Below are 25,964 nucleotides of genomic sequence, written 5' to 3' on the forward strand. Positions count from 1 at the left end.
CTGTCAGAATCAATTACGTTTATTGTATCCTGCAAATCCAAATAATTTGTTCAATAGCCAAATACCACCATGCCATCCCTGGCACCCGCTGTTCCCACTTCTTTGCTGTTGCCCTTTAACCTCATCCTGCTGCTGAATGATGTTGCCTTGGTGATAGCACTCTCAAGCATTTGAAGGAGAAGTTTGAGAATGCATGTGCCAAATAGCAGGAAATCAATGTGACTCTTACATTGTTGACAGGATGGTATTGGTCTGAAGAGAAATTGTACGTGCTATATTAGTGCTCACCGGTTTACATTTGGGTTTCAGGTATTTCTGGCCAAAATATCTCTCTAGCCCTCCACCAGATAGCTAATGCAAATCATCTGCAGTGATTTTCCAGCTCCATAATTCATAGCCCAAAGGCTTTGGATTAATTCGTAGCATGTGTATGATAACACAGAATGAGAATTACACACCACTTCTATCTCTCCTCTCATTCCTTTATACAAGTATCAATAGAGTATTAGAGGATACACCCACGGTCCATGATAGATGATGAAATGTAATTAGGTGTGCAGACTAAATTAGGTCTGTTAGTTCTAAGTTTGACTAGTAAGTGATGGAGATGTTGCCTAACAGCCTTTTGTGTGTTGACATAAATGCCCGCTGGTAGCTTTTCATATTACTGTGCTTTGCTGAGTTTGTAATATTCAGTGACGCATTAACATTTGAGCATGTTCCTGTGTATCACTCCTCATGTATTGCTCATTGTAAATGTATGCAAATGGACCAGTAGTTATATTCATAATAATACAAAAATGCAAATAATGTCATGAATTTTCACTTTAAACACGATTTGAAACTGGAATACAAGAGGAAAACAAATGGATAGTGATTTCATGAAAGAATCATTCATTTCAGCCAGATCTTTTTAATAATTCAGTCGATCCAGTTCAAAGAACCGCTCTGAATGATTCATATACGAATCAGTCTCTGGAACTCACTGGAGTTCACTGGAGGGGAGGATTGTTAGTGAATAATTTCGGTTTTTTTCTCATTTGAAGATATGTTATGACCTTGGTACACTAGAAACAGTGTACTTTTATAATAAATTTATGGATTTTGTGTCTTTTGTTTTAGGCTTGAAACCTCCAGTCCTTTTTCAGTGTAATTGTATGGACAAGGTTATCCGGTACACGCTTTCAAAGTGTTACCTTTTGTGTTCTACGTGCAAAAGCTATTCAAGCTTTTCAAGAACAGAAAGGTTAATTTCAGGGTGAACTGTTTCTTTGAAATCACAGAAAACATTCTGTTCATATCTTATAAAACTGAAAAGGCGAAAACTTCTCACAAGATCCTCAACTGCTCAGCTTCAGCCAAGATCCTGGTTCAACCCAATAATCAATTCCCACAGAATTGATCAGCATTGCATTAAAAGATTTACCAAAATCCTCGAAAACCGTTCATTAAAAGATACCATCACAGGACTCATAGTGCCTCAGGTCTCTTTACTCATGCATGTGCTTGCAAATTTGAAGGACATCAGAGAGGCAGGACTGAAGCACTAATCTGCCTAAGAGCTTCAACTTGATTAGCCACTAGAGACAGAGAGAGAGAGATAGAGAGAGTGAGAGAGAGAGAAAGAGAAAGAGAGAGAGGAGAGCGATTGAAAGAAAGGGAATGCATAAGAGGCCACCCTCCATTTCAATTTTGACAAATCCTCTCAGACAGGGTTAGGGCTTAATTATGGCATGCCCAATATTGAGGATGAGCTCGTTTCTCATGTGTTTGACAGTTAGCATGGGTGAGGAGCCCACAGCAGCCACCCGGACACCCTGCTGCCTGCACCTGCTTTGTAGCTAGACATACATCAACGCCCCATCAGGTTTCTCTCTGAATTATGAAATTCAGTAATCAGTGCCCACAGATTCACATACTGTAACCTCAATTTAATAATCGGTGCACACAGATTAGTAAGCAGTAATCTCAATTTTGTCATTTTTTTACCCACAGGTTCATAAACTGCACCCACTGCTTTCTTGACGGGTCTCTTCTTAGTTGCTTTAGAAGAGCTCTCTATTTTAATAACAATGTCTGTCTTTTTAAAAATACTGTCTATATTATGGGGATGCGGGGATATGCTAGAGGGTCCATGGAAAGTGGAAAAGAAACAAATATAAAATGTATTGTTAATGTTAATTATTAGAGGTAGATTATAATAAATATGAAGTTAATTATATTGACTATGTTATTTTATTTTAATTATAAAGATTATTCACTATTAAAAGTACTGTATATATATATATATATATATATATATATATATATATATATATATATATATATATATATATATGTATGTATGTCTAGTGAGTTTTTCAAATAAAATATTTACAGTGATAACATAAAGGTTAAGTATTTAATTTTGTAAACAATATGTCCCTTACTTTATTTCTTTATTTTTGTCATCTCATGTTCTTCTTAAACCTTTTTATTGTATTTTATTTTATTTTATTTTATTTTATTTTATTTTGAGTCTTGATTTGATTTTCCACACTTTCTATTCAGTAAAAGTCAGTGGTGTCCAGTGTTGAACCCCATTATTAAATAAATCTATAAAAAAATATCAATCTGATTTTTGATGTTATTAAATGATTTAAAAAAAGATTTAGTGCCCAAAGTGCAGTTGAAACCAGATTAATGCCTTGACCTACTCTCGACCTTAATTGAACTTGTCTCTGCCTCTAAGAGTGTCTCTCTGATCTCTGACTGATATTGAAAACAGTTCGAATGGCCCTCAGGCGTTTGTATGTTCACATGAACTTTGATTGGGTTGCACAGAACATGCAGGCACCGTAGCTAAACGCTGTCACTCCGCTGAATACATCAGCAGCGCCTGCCGTGACAATCTATTTCCATCAGTAATAACCAGACACAGATAATTAGTTTGTTAAGCCCTGCTGTTTGTGCCTTTGTGTTTTTTCCCTCTTATTTTCATTAGTTGCATAATTACTCAAAGTGCCTCTTTTTAATGTAATATCCTATAAGGTGATTTTATCCAATTAGCTTTTGAATTATTTAGAGCTAATTAGAATATCTTAGCAATTCCTCCCCCTGCTCTCTCAAAAATGCTTCAAGAATTAATCTTTTAAAAACACTCACTTTCCCTTTCTGCTTCTAATTAAGGTCATCCCGCATTCGTTTCTCTTGAAACCGTTGACTTTCACTTTTAAACTACTTTTTTTTTCTCTCTCTCTCTCTGTTTTGCCGTTCTTTTTGAAATATGTCCCCACCCCCTTTACATCTCCCTCTCACACATGCACGCATACACACATTCACACTCGCTTTCACTGTTTCATATTAATCTCATGAATGACTTTGCCACCCGGCTGCTTTCCACACTAAATCCCAGTCATGTGACTGCTGTCTTAAGAGAAATCCTAGATGTGTCGTCCGGGTAAAGAGGGTCTGTGTGGATGGATTAGTGGAGGGGCTTCATCGGGTCAGACAGACTGTGGCGTCTCTGGAATCAGCACTTTAACTCAGGCTCTTCAGATGCTTCTTAAGCTCAATACTGTCACTGCCTGACAACAGTAATATTCACTCGCTTTAATCTGTGAAGCTCATTCAAACTCATGTCACAACTATGTCATTCTAATATTCAATTGTTCTATCTATCTATCTATCTATCTATCTATCTATCTATCTATCTATCTATCTATCTATCTATCCATCTATCAAATCTACTGTATAATTCTATAATAATCTTATTGTTTATTGTTGTATCTGTCTCTTGTTCTATCTATAATTCTGTCATTTTATCATCCTGTCATTTTAATTATCTTTATATTTTCTTCTGTATATTTCAGTCTTCCCGTTGTTCTGTCTCATTCTATATATCTTCTGTCTTGCTATCACTCACAATCATTCTGTCCTTCTATTTGGTCTGTCTATCATTCTTTCTATCGCATCATTCTATCTCTATTGTTCTTTCTGTCCTTCCATCTGTCATTCTGTCTGTTTTTTGGACATTGTAGAGGTCTAAATAGTAAAACGTCAAATCATCACTGCTTTGTTTTGCCTCCCCAGCGTAATCCTCCTTTAGTGGTCTCGGATCTCTTTGAAGATGTGAAAGATGGAGTGATGTTGTTAGCTCTTCTTGAAGTCCTGTCTGGTCACAAGCTGGTACGAAAAAATGCGCTTTTGGTTGCTTTGGTATTCGATTTTCCTTTGTTGTTCAAAGTTACTTAACGGCTGTACAGATGAGTTTTATGGTATCAAGCACCGTTTTCCCAGTCAGATGTAAATTTCTGTTATATAGAATGAGCATTGTTTTAAAATTCTAAAATTTAAAATGCATCGTTTGAAATGATAGCATACATGATCATTTTATAAACAAACCCCCCCCACAACGTAGTCACTGCAGTGTTATTAGCTCACATACTCACACAAACATGAATACCCACACTTTCAGTGAACAATCCCATAAGGCTACTGGTGCCTCAGGTCTTTGCAGTGCTGTAACAATCAATATAGCGAGTGGCACATGGCCCTTTGATTTTTTATTCTCTGTATTATTTATATATAACTATCCTCCTTGTCTGGTCTCTAGCTCTCTCATTCTGTTTTTTTTTTTGTTGTTGTTGTTGTTCGTTTTCATATATGCTGGGTATTTACATTTTCCTCTGTCTATCTCCGTTTTCCTTGTGTCTGCTGTGCTGTCTTCTCCCATCTGACAGCCATGCGAACAGGGCCGCAAGCTGAGGAGAATCCACTGGGTTGCTAACGTGGGAAGAGCACTGAAGTTTCTGGAGGGCAGGAGGGTAAGGCAGTCCATTCCCAGAGTGATTTGCTCAGGTGTACAGCTCTAGGTCATAACCACTCAGTCTGACCTACGCAACCTCTTCCCTGCTCTTCTCTGATGCTGCTCTCTTTTGCTTTAAAACACTGTCTCACGAGAGACAAAAAGAAGGAAAACCCTGTTCTTCATTTCGTCTATAATTCTCATTCTAACTTCGAAATTGTTTCATTCAAATCACCAACAAATGAAGGATTTATGGATTAATTAGAACATGCTTCATGGCTCAGAAAAGATTTATGAGGTGATGCTGACACGTCAGACTGAATCATTCTCCTTATTGAGGTTTAGTCCTGAGTCAACTTATAATAAATCTGTCATGGTGCCCCAAATGCGGCGCTCGCTGAGCTTCCCACATACAGTTTCTCTGACTGTGTTTGCCAAAGCTGAACAAATTGACTAATTAATGTACAGTCAGTCAGGCATTTTTCCAGAATAAATCCCTAAATTAGGACCCTCTTGTAAAAAGGGAATTATAACAGACAATACAATACGAAATACACACACACACATGTTGGTATTTGTGGTTTATGGGGAAACTCCACAGACGTAATGGTTGTTATACTGTACAAACTATTACCCCTTAAAGGTAATTTTGTGCATTTTTAGATTTTGCATTTTTAACACGATTTAGTATGTTTTTAAAGCCTTTTAAATTAAGGGGACATTGTCCTCATAAAACACCTTTATTTATATATATTACTACCACTACCACTACTACTACTAGATGTTTCTTGTGCACCAGATAAACATATTCTAATGATTTCTGAAGGATTACATTAATTGAAAACTTCCATCTCTTAAATAAATTAATTACATTTTTAAATAGAACACAGTTATTTTAAATTGTAATAATACTTCAAAATACTTTTCCAATGAATACCTTGTTGATCGCTTTAAAAAACTAAATTCTTACCAACCCTAAACCTTTTAAAGGTAGTGTATACAGTTTAATGGCCATTATACAAAAATATTTGATCACTCAAAAGATAATTTTAATGTATCACTGTTATAATATATAAAAAGAAGAGGATTACTGTCACTGTCTAATGTAAAACCATTGAGATTTTAAATGGGGCCCTTTTTTCCCTTTTATAAACAGGTTATTTTTTCATATCATCTCTCTTGGGAGAAGCACAGATATTTCATTTACTGTATAGCTGGGCTTCAGACTGTAATTATACAGCCTGTCAGTGAATGAAGCTGAGCTAAGCCTCCCACTCCTGAGGTGGTCTGTCTGTCTCTGAGTATCTGATCTCTCAAGAAGCTGAGGATTCATTTCGTAAGCTACAGTCTTTCACCATCTTATCTGTCTCTGTCATCCCTCTCTCATCTCTCTCTATTCCCTGTGGAGCACAGTGGGAGAAACCAGAGTACAGATCTGTTTTGTATAATGCTGAAGCTTACTTTTACATGCAATATTGGACACAATATTTTAAATTAATGGGCGTTTTTTTAAGTATGTAAATGTTATGAGTGTGTGTGTGTGTGTGTGTGTGTGTGTGTGTGTATTTTTCTTTGGCTGGTTTTCGGTCTACATGCTTTGGTGAGTTTATAACAATAGGTGTATGTGTGCCCTGTCACTGAAGACTTTTAGGTTATCACAGAGCTGAGGCTCCTTATCACCTGTCCTTCAGTTGATGGGACACACTTTTGTTTACAGCATGTAATGACCTCTATTCTTCTTCCTCTTTCTTTCTCCCCTTTGTTTTGTCACCATTTCAGTCAGCCTACAGAGGATCTCCGGTTAGTATGACCTTTCTTTTGACTGTCTGTATGTCTATGATTGACATTATCACTTTCTGAAACAGAACCTCTCCAAATGTAACCTTAAATTAAGAACTGACTTGATAAAAGTGATAACAAATTTAGCATCCTAAAAAGAAAAAAAATATTTGCTTATTTACCCTTGTGAGTTGTGAAGTGCTCTCTTTCATATTAGAATATTTTATACACGGTGATAGTGTGTATTAATATTTTGAATCAGCTTTTATTGTTATATTTACAGTTTAATATTAATATTTTTGTTTGATTTGTTTGATTTTATATTTCTGTTTATCTTTCATTTGTATTTTGTAAGTTTTATATTTCAGTAATTTATGCTTGCAATAAATTTTAGTCAGTATTCACTGAAAATCTAGCTTGAAAGCTGTTCATTTACTTCCAATATGTTTGGAATGGACATGACAGAATAGTGAGTAAATTTTGACAGTTTTTATTTTATTTTGCTTAACAGATTAAATTAGTTAACATCAACACAACAGATGTGGTAGACGGCAGACCCTCGATTGTGCTTGGGTTGATATGGACCATCATCTTATATTTCCAGGTAAAAATATTTCCATAAATATTTCAACCGTCCTTCAACAATAATGTCTTTAAAGTTTCTATAATTATTAAATAACAGAGCATGTAATAACATTCCCTTTGCATCTTCTTGTTCAGATAGAAGAGCTCACCAGCCATCTACCAGCCCTACAACCTCAGTCTAGCAGCAATTCATCAGTGGAAAGCTCCAACAGCACTGAGACCAGCAGCCCACCTGTCAAACGCAAGCCCCGCCTCTCTTTTCAAGGCGGGGCCAAAAGAGCCCTGCTCAAATGGGTCCAGACCACAGCAACAAAGTAAGAACTGTACAAGGCATTGAATGGATATATTGTTCTTTAATCCCGTTTCCCTAAGTAAAGCATATGACTGCATTCTTCCTGGGTTTTGACATAATGTACATACGTACGCTTGTGTTTACAGGAGATTGGGTCTGGATGTGAAGGACTTTGGCCCCAGCTGGCGTTCAGGGGTGGCTTTTCATGCTGTCATCTTTGCTTTGCGACCCCATCTGGTTAACATGGAACGTATTTGGAGGAGACCCAACAGGGATAACCTAGAAGAGGCCTTCTCTTTGGCTGAGAGAGAACTGGGCATCCCACGATTACTTGACCCAGAAGGTGAAACCAGACATACAGAAAAATAAAATATATAGTGGTTCGTGTTTGTTTTTGATGTTAATTCGCAAATATGCTGGTTTGTGCATAGTGACAGACAGACCTTGATAGATAGAGTTTATTTTTTTTTCACTGTGTACTTTTAAATTGTGAGTCCATTAAATTTGGCTCTAAGCACCAAATGCTCAAATTCTAATTAGCAGCATGCCACTCACAGAGGATATGATTGATGAATATTTAATGGAGGGGTTAAGTCTTCGACCTCCTAGACACCATCTGAGCTTCCTCATGCTTCCTACAGGAGTCTCACAAATGAAGTTTGACATTTAAACGATTAGTTGCCCATTAGCCACAGTAATGCTGACTGAACAAATAGTCAATGGTAAGTCAAGGAACATTGTCAGCCATGATTCTTTTGCATAGGTAACCATCAGTGATGAATCTTTCATAAAATTTTCATATTTATGCATTTATTTGACCAAAAAAACTAAACAAAACAGTTTTATATCTGTATATTAGATCTTAAAGACTGGAAACAGAAAATAACAAATTGTGGCAAATACGTAAGAAACGTTTCAAGTTGCAATTACTGCCTGCAATCCTTTTTAAAATGCACCAATAAAACATATTGTGTATGTAATCTTTTGAAATTTGAAAATTTGAGTAGCTAATTTCAAGGTGTGTTAAAACTAAATATTAATGCATGGATGCACAAAAAGGAGATGGGAGGTAAATCTAAAAGAAAATGACTGTGACTGAAAAATCAATTAAATCAAATTAGCCACAGCACAATGAGCCACAATGAGTGACTACATATTCTAACAAAAGAGGATGACAGATCTTTTTAGGAAGAAAGGAAGCTTTTTAATAGGGGTTGTTACTATGGGCCTTATCTGAAACACAGGGTGTTAATTTGTACAACCTGGACTTTATTATCATTTTGTTAAAAATTGTAAAATTACTGTGCATTTTAATATTGTTCAATGTGATCTAGATGTGGATGTGGATAAGCCAGATGAGAAGTCCATCATGACATATGTGGCACAGTTTCTGAAGCATCACCCAGATTTCCAAGAGACAGAGAAAGGGAGGCAACAAGAGGAGGTATATTTCTCATCTTTACTATACCATACTTCAACCAGCTCTCCATTCACTGTATGTCTCATGCTCTTAAATGACCACTATCAACACTATCAACAGTTTGTCTGTTTTGTGGATTCACGTCTCTCTAACTTACCATTTTCTTACACTATGTATCTCTCTTTATACTCTTCCCTCTGTTTTGTCCACTAATGTCTTGCTGTTTACGTGCATCCCTTTTCTGTCTCAAGTTTTATCTTGCTCCTCGAGCCATTGAGGAAATGTTAGAGGTAGGTTTGCTTGTATAAAACACATTATGCTTGATTTGGCTGCTCTTCCCCTGCTTCCACCTGCTGCTGTGCCATGTAGTTTAAAATCCTTTCAGTGGAATTTTGCCTTCCTTTTCATCACGAACGGTGTGAATATTTCTTTTTGTGTGGATCAGGTTTAATAATCCAGGGTATTGTATGCCTTTGATATGCCCTGTGTAATTTTATTCCCTTTACTATTATATTTGCATTACAACTGGTTTGCATTTACATGACAATAACGACCTTTAGCTTTGCGTTGATACCGATAACCTGATGATTAGCATTAGTAGCAGTCTTAAAAAAATAATAATGATTCATAACCAAGTTGAAGCACTGAATTGATCCAGTCACCACCTGGTCCTTTTGTTGAAACCAATAGTTCCCTCATGCCACCGTCACACACAAGTCTCTGTAATTTGAACCATTTTCACCTCTTTGTTATACATTTAAACTGAGACAATGTAGATTGTAATATTTCAGGGCATTGTATGCCTGTGACAGCATTAGTTTCTGGGGTAAGGCGGGGAGGAGAACAAGCGGCAGACGTTGGCAAGGTCATGATATAATCATTTTGATGACCCAAAGGCATTGCCTCGTGGATGATGCCAAAATGAGCGCCGGAAGAATGGGCTTAATTTCATTAGAATTAGCTGAACACTGCTCTCACTTTCTCGCTCTTGTTCCTAATTCATAATAGGGAGGGTAAATGTGTGTAAAATGATTAGTATCTTCCCCGCAGAGCTGATTTCTTGCTCCCCCGTGGAGAGGTTTGGGGCAGATCCGTACAATGGAGGAGAGGAACTCTGCAAACAGCATGAGCGTAAAGTCTGCGTTGGATTTATAAATGTGGCATTAGTAATGCATGTTTGAACTGCAAAATTGTATTGAGTCGGGGGTTTAAAGTGCATTAAATTACTTTAGGTTAGCAAATGATGAGTGTAGAGCTCCCCAAGGGCCTTAAATCTGTGCAAATGTTTGATTTTTGTCTTGTTTCTACAATCCTAACTAACTCTGCGCTCTTTTTTTCTCTCAGAGGGAGCAGCGTAAGACACTGAGGGAGCTGAAAGCGTGGGCAGATCAGTTGGAGAGAGAATGCGCTCAAGCCCAGAGGGATGGAGGAAGTCTTGCTGTGCAATATCAGGTGAGCTCGGGGTCTCAGTCTGAACCTATTGGCTGAAAGCAATGTAGACAATGCATGTTATCAATTGGATACCCAACGCCTGAGTGGGTAAATAGCCACTGTTCATACTGATATCCAAAACAAAATAGACAACAGTCTAGACTGCTAGTAGAAACACTTTATTTTTTAATTTATGTAATTTAATAAAACGATTTTCACTCTGTCTTGCAAAGAAGAAACTTATGAACTCTTATGAACCTAACCAGACTCATTCAGACAGGAAATTGTTCAGAGCCATTCACAAATTGATACCTCAATAAATTGTGTATCATTCTTTGGTTATGTCTGAACTTATTTGTGAATATACTGAACTTATGTCTGAGTTAACATTTCATCAAGCTATGCTCTAATTTATTAAGTAACAAATAAACATATTCAGTTTCTGAAGAATCATTATATACTGAATACTGGAGTATTGTCTGCAGAAAAGGAATATATATGTACTTCAGATGCTCCAGTATTCAGTATATGATTCTTCAGAAACTGAATATGCTTATTTACTGACTGAATGAGTGACCAATGATTTGGTTTATAAGAGTTCATAAGTTCCTTTTTTGCAAGAAAGAGTAATTTGTATGAAAATCGGAAATGCATGCTAGTCAACTGGGGTATGTTTGTAAAGCTGCAGTCCATAACTTTTTTTTGTTAAAAAATTATCTTCCTGAAGTTAGACCGATAGATAAACTCCAACACATAGACCTATGGGAGAATGTTGCTTTATTTTTCAACCAGTAGGCATGATTTGAGATGGGGAGATTTTGGACACCACTGTGTGTATACTCATATGCGTAAGACTCTATGTAATAAAAATAGAAAAATATGGTAGAACCCAGACAAAACACTGGTTGCTTAAAACTCAGCACACTCCCATATATGCATGCAGACAATGTTAATATACATTAGAGCTGAGAGCACTCGTTGCTCTCATAATCATGGGCACTACACACCAGTGAGTAACGTCTGTTGCTCTCTGTAGCGCCCACGGACATGTTCCATATTCAGAAGAACCGGAGCTCGAGCAGAGAATGGAAAATTGGAGCCCATTATTGCATGAATACATGCATGTGCAATTTGGCTGTTTAAATTCTTTTTCAGCTTTTGGCATGTCTCTCTTTCTCTCTGTCTCTTGCTTTGTCATTTTTTGGACAGGCTGTGTTATCTTGCTGTCTTTCACCTATTAGCATTACATTGGATGTTATTTAAATATTCAGAATTTCAGTAATTCAATTTCCTGTAGTTCTGTCTTTCTTTCACTCACTCACTCTCTCTTTCTCTCAGACATTCAAGCGTTATCGTGTTCAGTTTGAGGTACAGAGAAGACAAGTGGAAGCATGCATTCAGTCCACTCAGAAGGACGGCAAGCTGACTGCAGATCAGGCTCTGGTCAAACAGGCCTGGGAGAGACTGTCTGCACGGGTCAGATAAACCATAGATTTGTATTTATTTTATATGAAGCTAATTGCAATAAATAGTCTAACCCTAATCCTAGACCATTTACTTTATTTATTTATTTTTTAGCTTTGAGGACATTCAGATTTAGAAGGTGTTGTATTGTTTTTGGGAAAACATTTGTGTGACAGTTTATGTGGTATTTTTCTTGTTGCAGTTTTTGGATTGGCATCTACAGCTGGATAGTGGTTTGCCTCATCCCTTAGGTGAAGTTGGAGTGTGGTTACATCAGGCAGAGAAGATCCTACGAGATGACCTGGTCCCTCAGCAAGCCCATGACGAGACAGCCAAAGCCATTCACAAAAAGCGACTACACGACCAGGTAAAAAAAGTAAAGGAAATCTGCTTTTCTGTAGGAACATGTATGGTGTATTGGAGAATGGATTACTGAGAATCCATTAAACTTCACTTTGCTTTCCTTTAACATGAATTCTGAGTCTTACATTTATCTGTGTTTTATTGAGCAGGAGATCTTAAGGCTTGCTGAAAGACACAAGCAGACCTTGCAGTTAATACACAGAGACAGATGCGTTAATAATGTCCCCATTCCCATGGAACAACTGCAAGACATGACAGAGAGGTAAACATCATAACAGATTCTACAGAGATTCAATTTATAATAGAATTTAATATTAATTTCGCGATGGCTATAAATAAAATTTTATATTATATTATCAACCCGCTTTTATTTAACTGCTTTCAGATTAAACTACATATCTACCTCCTCCCATGTTCACTTGAGCAAACTGGAATTTTGGGAGTCAAAATACTCTATGCTGGCATTTTTGACACTAGCTGAGTCTAAACTCAAATCCTGGATAATTAAATACGGCCGACTGGAATCAATGGAGCTTTTGCTACAAAGCTATGGTGTAAGTTTTCAAGCCAGAGTGTTTATTTTCATTTTTTTCTTAACTCCTCCATTGCCTAATCATGCATGTTTTCATAAATAATAATCTTTGATTCAATTCACATTCAGTATGTCCTACGATACTTATTACTTTACTTTTTTCCCACAATTAAAAGATCTAACCTTTACTTGCGTCCATTCTGCTTTTGTAGTCTTTTGTGGAGGGGCAGCAGTTCTTTGAGAAGTATGAATCCAGCCACCAGGCTCTTATAAACGCTGCTGAGCTCTACATTAAAGCAGACAGCTCAGGTATTTTTCATATACTGAACAATAATGCGCATGTATGCATGTATGCCTATGGTTCTGCTAAATGGTAGCTTGGTAAAAGCACTACAATTTTAAGCAATGTTTCACCCTGGTTTCACTGTGAAGTTACTTATTTTTCTCATCCTTTTAAATGAGCATCATTAAATATGGAAAAAAATGTTATGCTGAATTACAGGAGGTGGTACATACACTTTTTGGGTGGGGTTTTGTTATTTCAACCGGGGCTCATGAATTTTAGTGGTAATGGCAGCCTTGGGTGATTCAAAAAATATATTTGTAATGTTGAAATCATATCATGGCTGTGTAGATAAAGGCACAGTTTTTTTTTAAAGAGAAAATGCTTAACATTTCACCATCTCAGTGTCCAGAGGGCAGAATGATAGCAGCTCACCTCGTTTCACCCTCACTGAGTTTAATCCTTGCGGACTCAGTAGTCAATCAGTCTCTGTGCCTGTAGCATCTTCCTGCTGTCTCTCTCTCTCTCTCTCTCTCTCTCTCTCTGTGTTTCATTCTTACTCTTTTCCTTTTGGTTTTTCTTTCTCCTTCTATGCTCATGCCCCTCTCCTCGGGCCACTGGTAAATGAGGTTTTCCCAGGCACAGAGCTCAAAAGGGAATTCCAGTCCATTAGTGCAGATACTGTATTCTAATTGGGTTTCTCTGGGCAATAGACTGCCAACATGTTGCTTGGTTCGTGCCTAAGGCAATCTCAACATAGAGGTGGTCTTTGTGTTATATATCTGAAGTGTGATTGGAAGATCACAAAATATATCTCCCAGAAGCCAATCACATCTTATCGTTGTGATCTAGTGCAGCGTTTCTCAACTGGTGGGTCGCAAAACACAAAATTGGGTCATGGGTCTGTTCTAAAAGCACCACAGACAGGAGATGTTATATTTAAAGCATGTTAAAATATTAAATAATAAAATGAAATATAAATATAAAAAGTAAACAATTAAATTAAATTATATAATAAATACTATTATTTAAATTTAAACTTTAAGAAAAATGTTGTGAAAATTAGAAATGTTGCCTTTGCTATTGACTGAAATAACAATTTTATGTTGAAGTACTAAAATAACAAAAAAATATAATCAGAAAGATCAAGACAAATATATATAAAAAAAATTAATTCCTTTTTTTGCTAAAATTACTCAAATGTTATCTGAAAATATAAAATAAAAAATAAATTTTTAATATTAATAAACGCTATAATAGCATTTACCGTAAAGATATTAAAATTGCACTGTATATTATCACTTCAATGCTAATATATAGCAATATTAATTAACTTGTTGTTGACATCAAGGACTGTATTTATTAGTACTTTTATAAATCTGCTCTGCTTCTGTATGTGCATGTTTTGACATTGTAGTTGAAGGAGGGGTAAAGCTTTTCCTGCGAGAGGTGTCTGATCAGTGGAGGAGTCTGTCGGTGGAGGTGCGAAGCGTAAGGTCTATGCTGGAGGAGGTTCAGTGTAACTGGCTGAGGTACAATAGTTGTGTGGCTTCATTGCAAGCCTGGCTGGAGGACGCTCGGGGGGCTCTCAGACAACCTGAGAACACCAAGCGGGTGAGATGTCCACATACTGTATATTAAAATAACTAGTAGAGGTCGGTTCATAGTACATTCTCATTCTCTTTTTTTTCTAGGAGTTTTTTCGGAATCTTCCACACTGGATGGACCAGCACGCTGCGATGAATGATGCAGGAAACTTTCTGATTGAGACCTGTGATGAAACAGTGACACGTGACATAAAGCATCAGCTCCTACTTCTCAATGGAAGATGGAGGGAGCTCTTTCTGAAGGTCAAACAGGTAAACAAGCTTGATAAATAATTATTTGTGTTTCACGGAGGGAAGAATGTCATACAGAGTTCATGTTTAAGTGAAGCATTGCGTTAAATATGAACTCTTTTTACAGTATGCTCGTCTTCCTGAGACTCATAATGTGAGGATGCATCAGGAGATCAACTTAGACATACAAGTGTTCCTTGACACTTCCATTTCCAAACTTTCCTCGCCACTTCAAGTGTCATTATTGGATGTCAAAGCCTTTGTGCAGGATGTTGAGGTAAAGCGGTTTCAACATTGTCTCAATAGTAGTGTAAAACCACAAACTTTTTACCTATGCTCACAATGACCCGTTTTGGTGCATGTTCCTTTAAATGCTAATGAGCTCTGCTCACCCCACCCCTCTCTAATTTGGGGTGGCAAGCTGCTCTCTGATGCTGTAAACTTTAGCCACTTTCATCGTGGAATTTGCTACCTAGCACAGTATTAGGAAAGCTTACTGGCAAAGAATCATTAAACAAAACGTATACTCAATTTTAGGGGTGAAGCTGGGTCACAAATGAATTTGTGTGAATATAGACCCATTTAGGCATATTGGGGGGGGATGCATTACCTTCAAAAGTAATCTTCGGCATCTTCAGTGGCCACAAAGAAAGGATAAATTCAAGACTTTTATGCCAGTTCAGTTCATTTAAGTTCACTTAAGCTTTCTGATATAATTTCACATGCATTGCAGAACATCAAGCACAGGCTGCCTGGCGTGGAAGCACAATATAAGGTGGTTGCTCGCTCTGCACAGCTCCTGGCCAAAGACTCTGTTCATGGTAGCGGAACTAAAGCACTTTCTTCTATAACAACCACAGAAGCACAGCTCCATCAGGTTTGTGCAATGTTTTGGACTACTTTATGGTACTTTCTATCAGTGTTGGAACTGGTCACCATTCACCATCATTATATGGAAAAGGATAGCATGAGCATTCTTCTAAATATCTGATTATGTGTTTCACCGGATAAAAACAAAATCACATTTGTGTAAAAGAACAATGGTGAATAAATCAAACAATTGTCACGTCTGAGTATAAATGTTTTGTGATTGATCTTCACAGCTGAAAGAAAAGTGTCCTTTGATTCTGAAGGAGTGCCAGGCTCTGTTTCCTCTGTTAGAAGAGTTAGAGAAACAAATATCAGCATTTTACCAGACAGCGGAGCATGCTGGACACATTATAACACAACAACACAACCAGGAAATGTGCCAGGTCAGTATAGACCACTGAGAGAACTAGATTATTGGACCATGAAGAATACCGTGTGGTGAAGTAGTAATGATCTAGAATTGATATCTGTGTTTACTTAATTTTATTCATTTCTGGCAGGAGCTACAAACTCAGCAGCAGACCTGTAAGCGCTGCATTTGCGCTATGGACCGCAGTTACCTGTCCCTACAGAGGGCGCTGTGTTGTGCCAAATCTCTACACAATTTTGATACGTCGCTCCTACAGAATAGAGTAACCGAGATTCAGACCACTGCACAGGTTGGACATTACATATGTGCAATACAATATTACATTTTTTTCATTTGGCAAGTTGTTTTTTAAAAAAAAGTAAATCCATTTAAATGTTACTGAATATTTCAGTCTCAAATAAATAATGTTTGTCATTCAGTATATCAGTATAGCACAATATTTATGTAAGAATTCTAACACCATTCTTATTCTCACTTGTACAGTATGTATATATATATATATATATATATATATATATATATAAAATAAGGGAAGCGTATTAAATTTTGATTTGACTTTATGCAGACCAGTCAAGTTCTTCCACACTGACTCAATCAGTCATTTTTTTTTTAACCTTGCCTTATACACAGAGAAATGAGTCCTGTCTTAACTGTTGCTGTAAAATTAGAAGCACACAATTTTCTAAAGTCAAACCTGTTCGTTACAAAGGGATGACACAATATTTTTGGCAATATAGTGTGTGTAACTCTTGCTTGTCTTCTGTAAAAAAAATAAATAATAATCTCTAGTCTGGATTTGTCCATCGAGTACAGTGCTGATAGGGTAACCGCGTTTCATTCTGGTCAGGCTCTGATGCAGGAGGCTTTAGAATGGAGGCAGGTGGCAGAGACTAATGGCAACCTCATGCAGAGATATGAAGAGTCCCGTGCTGACCTGGAGAAGGCATTGCGCGTGGGCCAGGCCTGTTTAAAGGAAAGGGGAGAGCCAGATGAGCTGTTCCGCAAACATAATGTATGTCAATAATGTCTTACCCTTCAAACATATTTAACTTGTCCCGTTTCTCTAATTAAGTGTGTAATTATTTGCTCAGGAGTTCTTTGGGCGACTGGACCAGCACATTTTAAGTGCTTATTTAAAGGCATGTGATGACCTCACTGATATCATCTCTGAAGAAGACCAACAGAGTCTGCGGGAGACAGTCAGACGACTGCATAAGCAATGGAAGGTCAGTTGAAAGGTTAAAAAAGGTGAAAATGTAATGACAGTTTAACAAGAACTTCCTGAAGGATTAATCATGGTTCATTTTCTTTCTACCAGGACATACAAGCCGAGGCCCCATCCCATCTGCTCAGACTCCGGGTGGAAACAGAGAGGCGTTTGGTGATGGCCATGCTACAGGAGTGTAGGGTAGAGCTGAAAAGGGAAGACAAAGCCTTGCTCACAGCCGGTAGTGAAAGAATGATCAAAGAACACAGGGTGAGATACAACAGATGAAGAAAAGATTATACAAGTTACATTTCATGAAAATTTTATAATAATTATATTTATTTCTCTTCGTAGGCATTTTTCAGACAGAAAAACCCACTTTCTGCTTGTGAGAAGCGAATGAAGACAATGGAGCATCTCTGTCAGGATCTTTCAGAGAATGACATGGGCCATCAAATGCTGGAGGAGACCAGAGATCATCTTTCAGAGGTCAAGGGTTTAGTAGCACGAACACACCTGAGACTGCAACAGCACCCAGATAAATGGAGAGAGTGGCATGTCAGGTGAGATGCAAATATTACTTTTGCTTGTCAATTGCAATTCAATTTAAAAAAGTAAAATTGTTAGTATTTTTATTAAATTCACTAGAGCTGAACACTGAAGAGTGATTTATGACCTACTTAAGCAAGGCTCCTTTTTTACATTTGTATCTTAATAAAAGTACTGTATACTTTTGAATATAGCATTTATTTCAAAATATTTGAAATTAATATAATTCCTTTTGAACGTTGTATGCAGTGTATTTAAATTTAAATTCTTTTTTAATTACAAATTTATAATGATAAACTTGTATTTATATAAAATACTTCTATAATATAATATAATATAATATAATATAATATAATATAATATAATATATAACAAAAGGATTTCAGGATTTCTTTTTTTTTGGTTCTAGGTTTAGTGAGCTGTCTGGATGGCTTCTTTCCCAGCAGACGTCTCAGAGTGATTCCGAAATCTCCTTTGTCCAGGTAAGCTCACCCCAAATCTACATGATTAATGCTCATCATGCATGCTGTGTATGTGAATGCAGGCCACTGTCTGCTGTGTGACTTCAGCTGACCTCTCTCTTCCTCCCTCTGCTGATGCAGCGCCGGGTGGTAAAGGCTCAGGGTGAGACTCTGGACTGGCTCAAATCTCGTCTCGCTGTCCTGGAGGACATAAGTCCTGAGAGTGAGGTTCACACACAGAGAGCCGCTCTTGATAAACTCTCACAAGAGTTTTCTGCGCTGCTGCTGTCTTTGTCTGAGGTGAAGAGTGGTCTTCATGTCTTCATGTTTGTTCATTGGCCATAAATGCCATCTTCACTTTGGAAAAGTAAATGTTTGCAAAAGAAAATGTTATGCAAATGTTAATATATGGCAGTTGGAATATATTTTTCTATTTTTGCATATCGTCTACAAGAACATTGCATTGTATGGATATTTGTGACATTTTGCTCTGAAGATATTTTGCATGGCTGAACTGTTTTACTGTTTTCTCAGGATGTCCCTGTTGCAGTGACCAATGAAGGGAGCATAAAGGCTAGAGAGGAGGTAAATGATGAGGAGGTGATCCAGGAGCACAGAAGAATACTGAACGCAGAGAATGTAACAGAGGCCAAACAGCTGCTCCTCATTCACCAGGTAGGGTTCATTTGGTTGACACACATAATGCAATAGTTATGATGAATCTGCTCATCGATTTTATTTGCTAATCTGATTGCTGTGAATAAGTGTCTCTTTGTTACGCACAATATTCCAAAGGGGAAATCTCACAATCATTTATTGTATTTTTGTCTTCCCCTTCCATCTCGCTTTTGTCTGTCTCACTCTTTCATGGTAATATAGCAAAATATGAAAAGCCAGCACAAAAAAGAAACGGATCTCCGCTCTGAAGGAAATTTCTGTAAAGGAGACTGGACAGCTCAGGAAAAACACCTGCAGGTATTTCTGTTGATACTTCTGTATGATACTATATAAATAAAATATTACAGAATCTTAACTAATGACTAGTTCTCATTGAATTATGCCAAGCTGTAAACTATTTTTTTGGTTATAAATGTAAATGTAATGGATGAATAAATAAATGAATGAATGAAATCCTTACACTTATTCCTTATCCAGTACATAACAAAGAACTGAAAAGGTCATGGGAACTTTGAATGTTGTTGTGGACAATTTAAAAAAGTCCTTAAAATGATCCTAGCTGGTGTCCAGCAGAGAGTCATTACTTTTTGCCAACCCTTCGAGTACATTTGCACTGTTTATTCATAAAGTGTAAGCCTGTAGTGCAAGATTACTTTCAGTTGGTTTCACCTCTACAACAATTAGCGGTGAAATGGTAGAGTAATGTGTGATTCTTTTTGGTCATTAGGTGACTGTGAGCGCATGGCAGGAGTTTGACGTGGAGAGAGAGGCCATCTGGCAGTTTGTGGGTCTTGTCAGTCCTGTCCTGCAGAGGGAGCTCATCTTCAGCAGCCTGGACGACCTCAAGATTGAAATAAAAAATGTTAAAGTGAGAGCACAGACAGAAAATGTAGTAGCTTGTTTTTAATGAACTTTGAGTTGAGAATAATACTCGTATCTGTGTGTGTTTGTTTAGGAGCTTCATGAGCAGGGTGACATGTTTGTTGTAAGAGCGGAGTCCCTGGTGAAGAAGGCAGCAGATATTAAACTTGGTTCTCAGAATCGGTCTTTACTACAGGATCAGGCCCAGTCCACCAAAGAGAGGCTGCAGGAGATACAGACCAGCCTCAGGAAAATGTAAGACAGAATTGAGTCAAAATGTCTGTCTACTGTATATACATGTACTGTAAAATTCGACTATATTTCATTTTCAGTTATGTCAGAATGTGGCAGTTTGCTGTGTTTTCAATAACCTCATTCAGAAATGTTCAATTTTTGGACATATTTGCAATTTTATCTAATTCTGCTCAAATCTTCTAGTGAACTGGGAACTAGATATTGTAGACAAAGTGTACAAATAATGTACAGATGCTGTGTTTAGAGCACTTTCATGAATATGTATAATAACAAACCTGTCAATGTAAAAAAAATACTTAAATATACCGTCATTAAGTTACTAACTATACTAAAGCACATTTAAACTATTAGAAATAGAAACTATATTAAAGTATATTTGAGATTGTGGTTTATGGTATCCTTGTTAATATATTTGACAATATGCTAAAACTCTGTACAAAAGAAGATTATGAAATGACACATACAATTTTATTTAAAACAATAAATGTATTTAAAAATAAAAATATATTTAAGTAAGTGAAAAACTGTCAACTAATTGCATTTAATATATATTTAAAATATAATAAATTTCATTTATAGCATGCAGTTAAGTGTCTGAAAACATTACAGTCAATTTCATGTTTCTTTCCTGTTTGTCACTGTTCCAATAGCTTGTCAGATCTGGAGATGATGCACAGATGGTGGCAAGGTTTCAGCTGTGAGTCTGAGGCTTTCTTCTCTTGGGTCTGTGATAGTAAGAAGGAGCTTGAAGCTTTCAGCAGAACCTCTGCCAACCTGGATGAGCAGATGCACACTGTGGAGGTAAACAGAGATAATGGATGTTGTATACCTGGATCAGAAGACTGTAACTTAATAAACAAAACCAAATTAACCAGACAACATGATAGGTTTCATTAAGCGCTCAGTGAATGATGTCTCCTCGTTGTTTTTGCTCATTCCTAGATGCTGAAGGAGGGCTTAGAAGAGAAGATGGACATCTTTAACCGATTAGAGGCAGAATTTCAGTCATTAATTCATTTCATCACACCAAATGAGTCGGGGCGAATTAAAGCACGTCTATTGCAAATTGGGAGATACCGGGAGGAGTTTAAGAACAGTGTGGAGCAACAAGAAGAAGAGATTCACTCTAGCTTGAAAAATACAAAACAATTTATCCAAGATCTCAATGAGGTGACACTGCAAACATGGCTCTATCTACTCCTTTGAATTGATATTTTACCTAAGCTATTCTAGATGTGTGTTACTCAATGTTTTCTCACACCTTAGGTGGAAGGTTTCCTGAATGGACTACAGGAAAAACTGAACATACCAGTTACTTCATGTACATCAGCATCAATGACATATAAAACTCTCCATGAACATATGGTTAGTATTACATGTGCTCAGGAACAGATGATTTACAGACCTAAATAAAACAATCTCCATGCCATATATACCTTACCATACTGACCAGTGGTGCCATACTTAAATCTGGGACCACTAGCCATTAGCTTCAACAAATTCCATTATTTATACAATCATCATAATCAAATTTTTAATGTACTGATCAGAATTTCTTTAAATGGAAAAAGACTAGAATATATACCAGTCAGTTTAAATGTGCAGTAAGATATGTGTGATTATTTCATTTTATTTCAGTCAGATAAGTAAAATTAAGGATTATGTTTGTTTGTTGTCATCTCCTAGGATACAGCTTTAGTTCGCCATTGTGTTTTATAATAAGCCATATGGAAAAATATAATAACTGCTGAATATTGAAGACTAAACCGAAGGGCAGAAAGTAAAAATCAATTTGCAGACTGGCTTAAAGGATAAACTATTTACACTTGAAAAGCTGTATGTAAAAATTCCCAAATTTGGCCTGTGGTGTATGAGACCCCTGTTCAAGACTATACGCAGTGAAGTTCCTCTTAACTGTCTTTTTTTTAAAAAATATGTTTATTTAAAGGCCCCTGAATCTGCTTGAGTGACATTTTTGTGCCACAAATCTTTCATTCTCAGGATGTAGTGCAGCGTCTCCAGCAGCTGGGGCCCAGGCTGATGTCTCTGAGTCTGGGCTGGCGGAGGTTGTCTGATGGCAGACGGCTGGAGAAAGCTGTTGCTGACCTTCAGCAAGCTCACAAGTTACATACCCAGCAAGGCACTGAAAAACAATCAAAACTGGAAAACCTGTTGACTCTGTGGCAAAGGCATGTGTTTGGAAGTATATTTGTTGCATAGTGCGTTGAAACTGTAATGTAATTCTGTAATGCATTCTTTTATTTTTAGATATGAGAGAGATCTCTCAATTTTGCAGTCCTGGTTGAACAGGTGCGAATCTCTGTGCAGTTCAGATTCTCCATACCTGACCACAGACAATGTGAAGATACAAAGCCAGCTTCAGATGCTGCAGGTGACGTCAGAGAGTATTTATGAGATTTTTATAACACTCTTAGTTCCTTTTTTTTTAATCCTGTCATGTCAAAATGGCACTCTGTGTCTTTAAAGGCAAATAACCCTTTTTTATATGATGTACCAGGATATGCAGTCAGAGGTTCCCTCTCAAGAGGCTTTGTTGGAAAGTCTGGAGACCCGTGCAGAATCTTTGTACTTTTCGGCCTCAGAGGAAAAGACAGCAGAGCTTAGAGACCTTCATTGTAACCTGGAGGAGAGGTGGTGTTCTCTCAGTACCAATATACCACTCAGGTACTAACAACACAATCTTTTGGCTTTTAAGTCCTGTTTGCTGATATTCTCATAAAATATTCATGGAGATATAATGAGGATGTTTTACATTAGGATCTAACTTGCATTAGCTTTAAAAAGTATTAAATCAAGGTTCTAAAGTTTGAAAGCGTCTTGTGCTCACCAAGGCTGCATTTACTGTAGTTAATCAAAAATTATTTGTAAAATGCATTATGTTTTTCACTGCATGGTTTTCATTAGCACATATGGGTGAGAGCTGACTTTTAATTTTGTATTTTCAGGATTCAAGAACTGCAGTCCCATCTTTCTAAGTTGGAGCAGTTCAGTCAGATCTCGCTTGCTCTGACTCAGTGGAGTGAGGACTTCCTCAGGCACATCCAAAGCACTTGCAAAGTCAGCATCACTGATCTACAGTCTGCTGATTCCAAAACCAAGGTACATTATGTCTTTATAGTATATCATCCAATCATCATCTTTTCATGTCTAAATTAAAAGTGCATAAGTATATGTTTTCTCCAATGGTTAAAAGGAGGACAGAATGTCCCTTCAGACCCAGGGAAGGTCACTGGATGCCTTACAGCCACATCTAGATGTCCTCGGCCCATCTTTGGCCCCAAAAGACCTGCAGAATCTTCAGACCAGGAAGGAAGACTGCCTTCAACTTTTCAGTGAAGCTCAGAGTTTATTAGAGCACAGAGATGAAGCTCTACTCAAACTAATACACTTCTGTGAGATCTACAATAAAGCCAGAACCTCTCTACATACCATTCAGGATGCTGTTGAAGGAAGAGGGAGTTGGGATGACTCCAAAGTCAGGGAAATAAATCAGGAACTTGGGGAGCTCGCCAAGGAGTTAGCTTGTCTGGAGGTGCAGGCCATTAGCCTAGATATCGTCTTGAACAAAGCACATTTTCACTTACATGGGGCAGAGGAGGAAAGAACATCTTGCAGAGGACTGGTGGATGATGTTGCATTGAGCGTGCAGGTGCTTCAGAGAAGCATTGGGACAAAGCAGAGTGAGGCAGAGGCACTAGCAACCATGTGGAGTTCCTTTAGAGGACGGAAGGAATTGCTGCTTGAGAGTCTGGCAAAGCTGGAGAACAGAGCTAATATACCATGGCCTACAGAAGCCAGCACGCATTCCTTTCAGCAGAGGTACAAGCACTTATGTTTTCTAAGCCATTACTGTCTTTAGGGCCTTTTCTGGTTTGGTATTGGTATTAAAACTGAATGACTATGATGACAATCGGACTGTGCTAAATACTGTGTACAGAAACAGAGATAATGAACAGTGCATTATGTCCATATCGCATTTGCATGACAAATTTGTCAAAAACATCAGCCAAAGACCTTGACCAAAATAAACGCGTAAAACATCTTTACATTTTAAAATGTAAACTAAAATGTAACTAATAATAATAATACAAAATTATATTTTTATATTAATTTTAGTTACAGTTTTAGTAATTATATTGTCTATTTCATTCATTTGATCTGTTCTTATATTTATATAAATTTCAGTTTTATTAATTTTAATACATAAAGTAAAATAAAAGTAAAAATAAGAATAGTTTTATTTCTAGAAATGAAAAACATTTTAATGGTTTTAATGAAAGAAAATCTATAATAACCCTGATGTGCGTGCATGTGTGTGTACATATATATATATATAGTAATTTCATCATTAATTTATATGTTTTCTAATAATATGTATACTTAGTTCATAAGCAATCGTATACAATATGAAGTGTAGACAATATATAGCCATTGTTTACTGTAAGCAATTGTAACAACTGTAACAAATTTGTGATGTGCCGTTTAAATAATTTTCTGTGGTTTTTTTTAAGGTTGTGGTTGCTGAAGCAGTTGGAAGAGGAGCTCCAAGCCCTCCAGCACAGTCAGCTGTGGTTGGGAGAAAGAGGAGAACAACTGGCCCACAGAGACTCTGAGCTGGCAGGGGAAGCCCAGCGGGACGTAGCCTTGGTCCAGTCCACCTGGGAGAGGATTAGGGCAATTATTGTGGAGGAGTGAGTATTTCACTATCCAAGCCGTATACACCAAGTTCCCATTGAAACTTAGTATGTTTGAATAGATGAATGCTTTGTCAAATTGAACTTGATATGGATGACTTATGGGAGGGATAGGCTGGACTGGGCCAGTGCATTGATGGATGGGTGTTTTGACAGGTTGCGACTGTTGCCATGTTTAAATGCAATTTAAATGTGGCTTATTGTGTGTGCGTTGTTTGATGGATATGTGGGTGAATCTCTAAATAGATTATCCTTTGGATTAAAGAAACTGAAGAAAGGGGAGAGTGTTTTGAGCTATTGCTAAGACTGAAGTGCTTGTTTGCAAAGCTCTATCAACGATTTGCCTCACTTTGTGCCTAAAATCTGAGACTCGGCTGCTTGTGTTTGTCTCCGTACAGCCATGACCTTTGTGCAAACCTGCTGGAGCTCTGTAGAGAATATCAGACCCTGAGAACAAGGATCAGCTCGGTCGTAGAGAGAGCTCATGCCATCACAGTGGCCCACTCGGACCCACACAACCCAGAGGATATACGCAGAGCTCTGTCACGGGTTAGTGCCTCAGTGTGTGCTACCTATTAAACAACAGATTATGATAACAAGCATTCAGGTAATAAGGTTATCTCTGTTTGCTCAGCTGGAAGCGGTGAGGCCAGAGTTGGCGGCCACTAAGGAAGAGCTGAACAAGCTCATTGGTTCAGGCAAACACCTGACCGGCGTACTGAAGAAGCTTCCAGAGGAAAGCTTTCAGAGTGAAAATGTCACAACGGAGATAGATGCCATTGTTGATCAGTGGCTGGATGTAAGTGCATTAAATCATTTGGCATGCTTGGTTTAGTCCCCATTACTTTATGAAACAACTGGAGGCAGGGGTGTATCAAATCAGGGCAAGCATTTCCTATCCTCCAACTAAATATGCTCATTTAAAAAAGGCCCAGATTGACCATTAAGAATGATTGCTCCCGCAAATGACTATGTAACAAGTTAATGAGAACAGCTCAATGTGATATAGAATCTAGTTAAAATCATTATGTATCTTTATTTTCTATATAGTTTTGTTTTTTGCAAAACATAGTCTTTTTATTTCAATATTGTTAAAAAATATTGATTTATTATATTGATCATTTATTTGTTGTCATGCAGAGTTTGTCTCTTCGATATTGGCCAGAATTGCATTGTCAATGCATCATGTATTATTTAGATTTATCATTAATTGATTGTTTTTGTC

The 25,964-nt window shown here is 37.3% G+C and overlaps 1 protein-coding gene across 2 annotated transcripts in view; it reads left to right on the plus strand.

The window, feature by feature from the left end:
* The window catches only part of syne1a (spectrin repeat containing, nuclear envelope 1a), a 99,430-nt gene that overhangs the window by 3,319 nt on the left and 70,147 nt on the right, over nucleotides 1-25,964 (plus strand). Inside the window, exons 3-42 of one of the 2 annotated variants that reach the window (XM_043219862.1) lie at nucleotides 4,072-4,167; nucleotides 4,722-4,805; nucleotides 6,566-6,586; nucleotides 7,077-7,169; nucleotides 7,286-7,464; nucleotides 7,589-7,785; nucleotides 8,777-8,886; nucleotides 10,207-10,314; nucleotides 11,632-11,769; nucleotides 11,960-12,124; nucleotides 12,270-12,382; nucleotides 12,506-12,674; nucleotides 12,865-12,961; nucleotides 14,353-14,549; nucleotides 14,630-14,794; nucleotides 14,901-15,050; nucleotides 15,507-15,650; nucleotides 15,877-16,026; nucleotides 16,144-16,302; nucleotides 16,861-17,025; nucleotides 17,105-17,239; nucleotides 17,332-17,490; nucleotides 17,575-17,783; nucleotides 18,179-18,251; nucleotides 18,372-18,530; nucleotides 18,765-18,905; nucleotides 19,110-19,205; nucleotides 19,636-19,776; nucleotides 19,864-20,024; nucleotides 20,675-20,825; nucleotides 20,967-21,194; nucleotides 21,291-21,389; nucleotides 22,026-22,213; nucleotides 22,293-22,416; nucleotides 22,543-22,709; nucleotides 22,991-23,144; nucleotides 23,239-23,864; nucleotides 24,557-24,736; nucleotides 25,138-25,288; nucleotides 25,374-25,538. In XM_043219862.1, the coding sequence (XP_043075797.1) occupies nucleotides 4,072-4,167; nucleotides 4,722-4,805; nucleotides 6,566-6,586; nucleotides 7,077-7,169; nucleotides 7,286-7,464; nucleotides 7,589-7,785; nucleotides 8,777-8,886; nucleotides 10,207-10,314; nucleotides 11,632-11,769; nucleotides 11,960-12,124; nucleotides 12,270-12,382; nucleotides 12,506-12,674; nucleotides 12,865-12,961; nucleotides 14,353-14,549; nucleotides 14,630-14,794; nucleotides 14,901-15,050; nucleotides 15,507-15,650; nucleotides 15,877-16,026; nucleotides 16,144-16,302; nucleotides 16,861-17,025; nucleotides 17,105-17,239; nucleotides 17,332-17,490; nucleotides 17,575-17,783; nucleotides 18,179-18,251; nucleotides 18,372-18,530; nucleotides 18,765-18,905; nucleotides 19,110-19,205; nucleotides 19,636-19,776; nucleotides 19,864-20,024; nucleotides 20,675-20,825; nucleotides 20,967-21,194; nucleotides 21,291-21,389; nucleotides 22,026-22,213; nucleotides 22,293-22,416; nucleotides 22,543-22,709; nucleotides 22,991-23,144; nucleotides 23,239-23,864; nucleotides 24,557-24,736; nucleotides 25,138-25,288; nucleotides 25,374-25,538 (6,207 nt within the window). Of the gene's footprint in view, nucleotides 1-4,071; nucleotides 4,168-4,721; nucleotides 4,806-6,565; nucleotides 6,587-7,076; nucleotides 7,170-7,285; nucleotides 7,465-7,588; nucleotides 7,786-8,776; nucleotides 8,887-10,206; nucleotides 10,315-11,631; nucleotides 11,770-11,959; nucleotides 12,125-12,269; nucleotides 12,383-12,505; nucleotides 12,675-12,864; nucleotides 12,962-14,352; nucleotides 14,550-14,629; nucleotides 14,795-14,900; nucleotides 15,051-15,506; nucleotides 15,651-15,876; nucleotides 16,027-16,143; nucleotides 16,303-16,860; nucleotides 17,026-17,104; nucleotides 17,240-17,331; nucleotides 17,491-17,574; nucleotides 17,784-18,178; nucleotides 18,252-18,371; nucleotides 18,531-18,764; nucleotides 18,906-19,109; nucleotides 19,206-19,635; nucleotides 19,777-19,863; nucleotides 20,025-20,674; nucleotides 20,826-20,966; nucleotides 21,195-21,290; nucleotides 21,390-22,025; nucleotides 22,214-22,292; nucleotides 22,417-22,542; nucleotides 22,710-22,990; nucleotides 23,145-23,238; nucleotides 23,865-24,556; nucleotides 24,737-25,137; nucleotides 25,289-25,373; nucleotides 25,539-25,964 lie in introns of those variants that run through there. The other variant, XM_043219861.1, reaches the window with a different exon arrangement.

This window comes from Puntigrus tetrazona, chromosome 20 (assembly GCF_018831695.1).
Source record: "Puntigrus tetrazona isolate hp1 chromosome 20, ASM1883169v1, whole genome shotgun sequence".
In the NCBI taxonomy this organism is placed as follows: domain Eukaryota; kingdom Metazoa; phylum Chordata; class Actinopteri; order Cypriniformes; family Cyprinidae; genus Puntigrus; species Puntigrus tetrazona.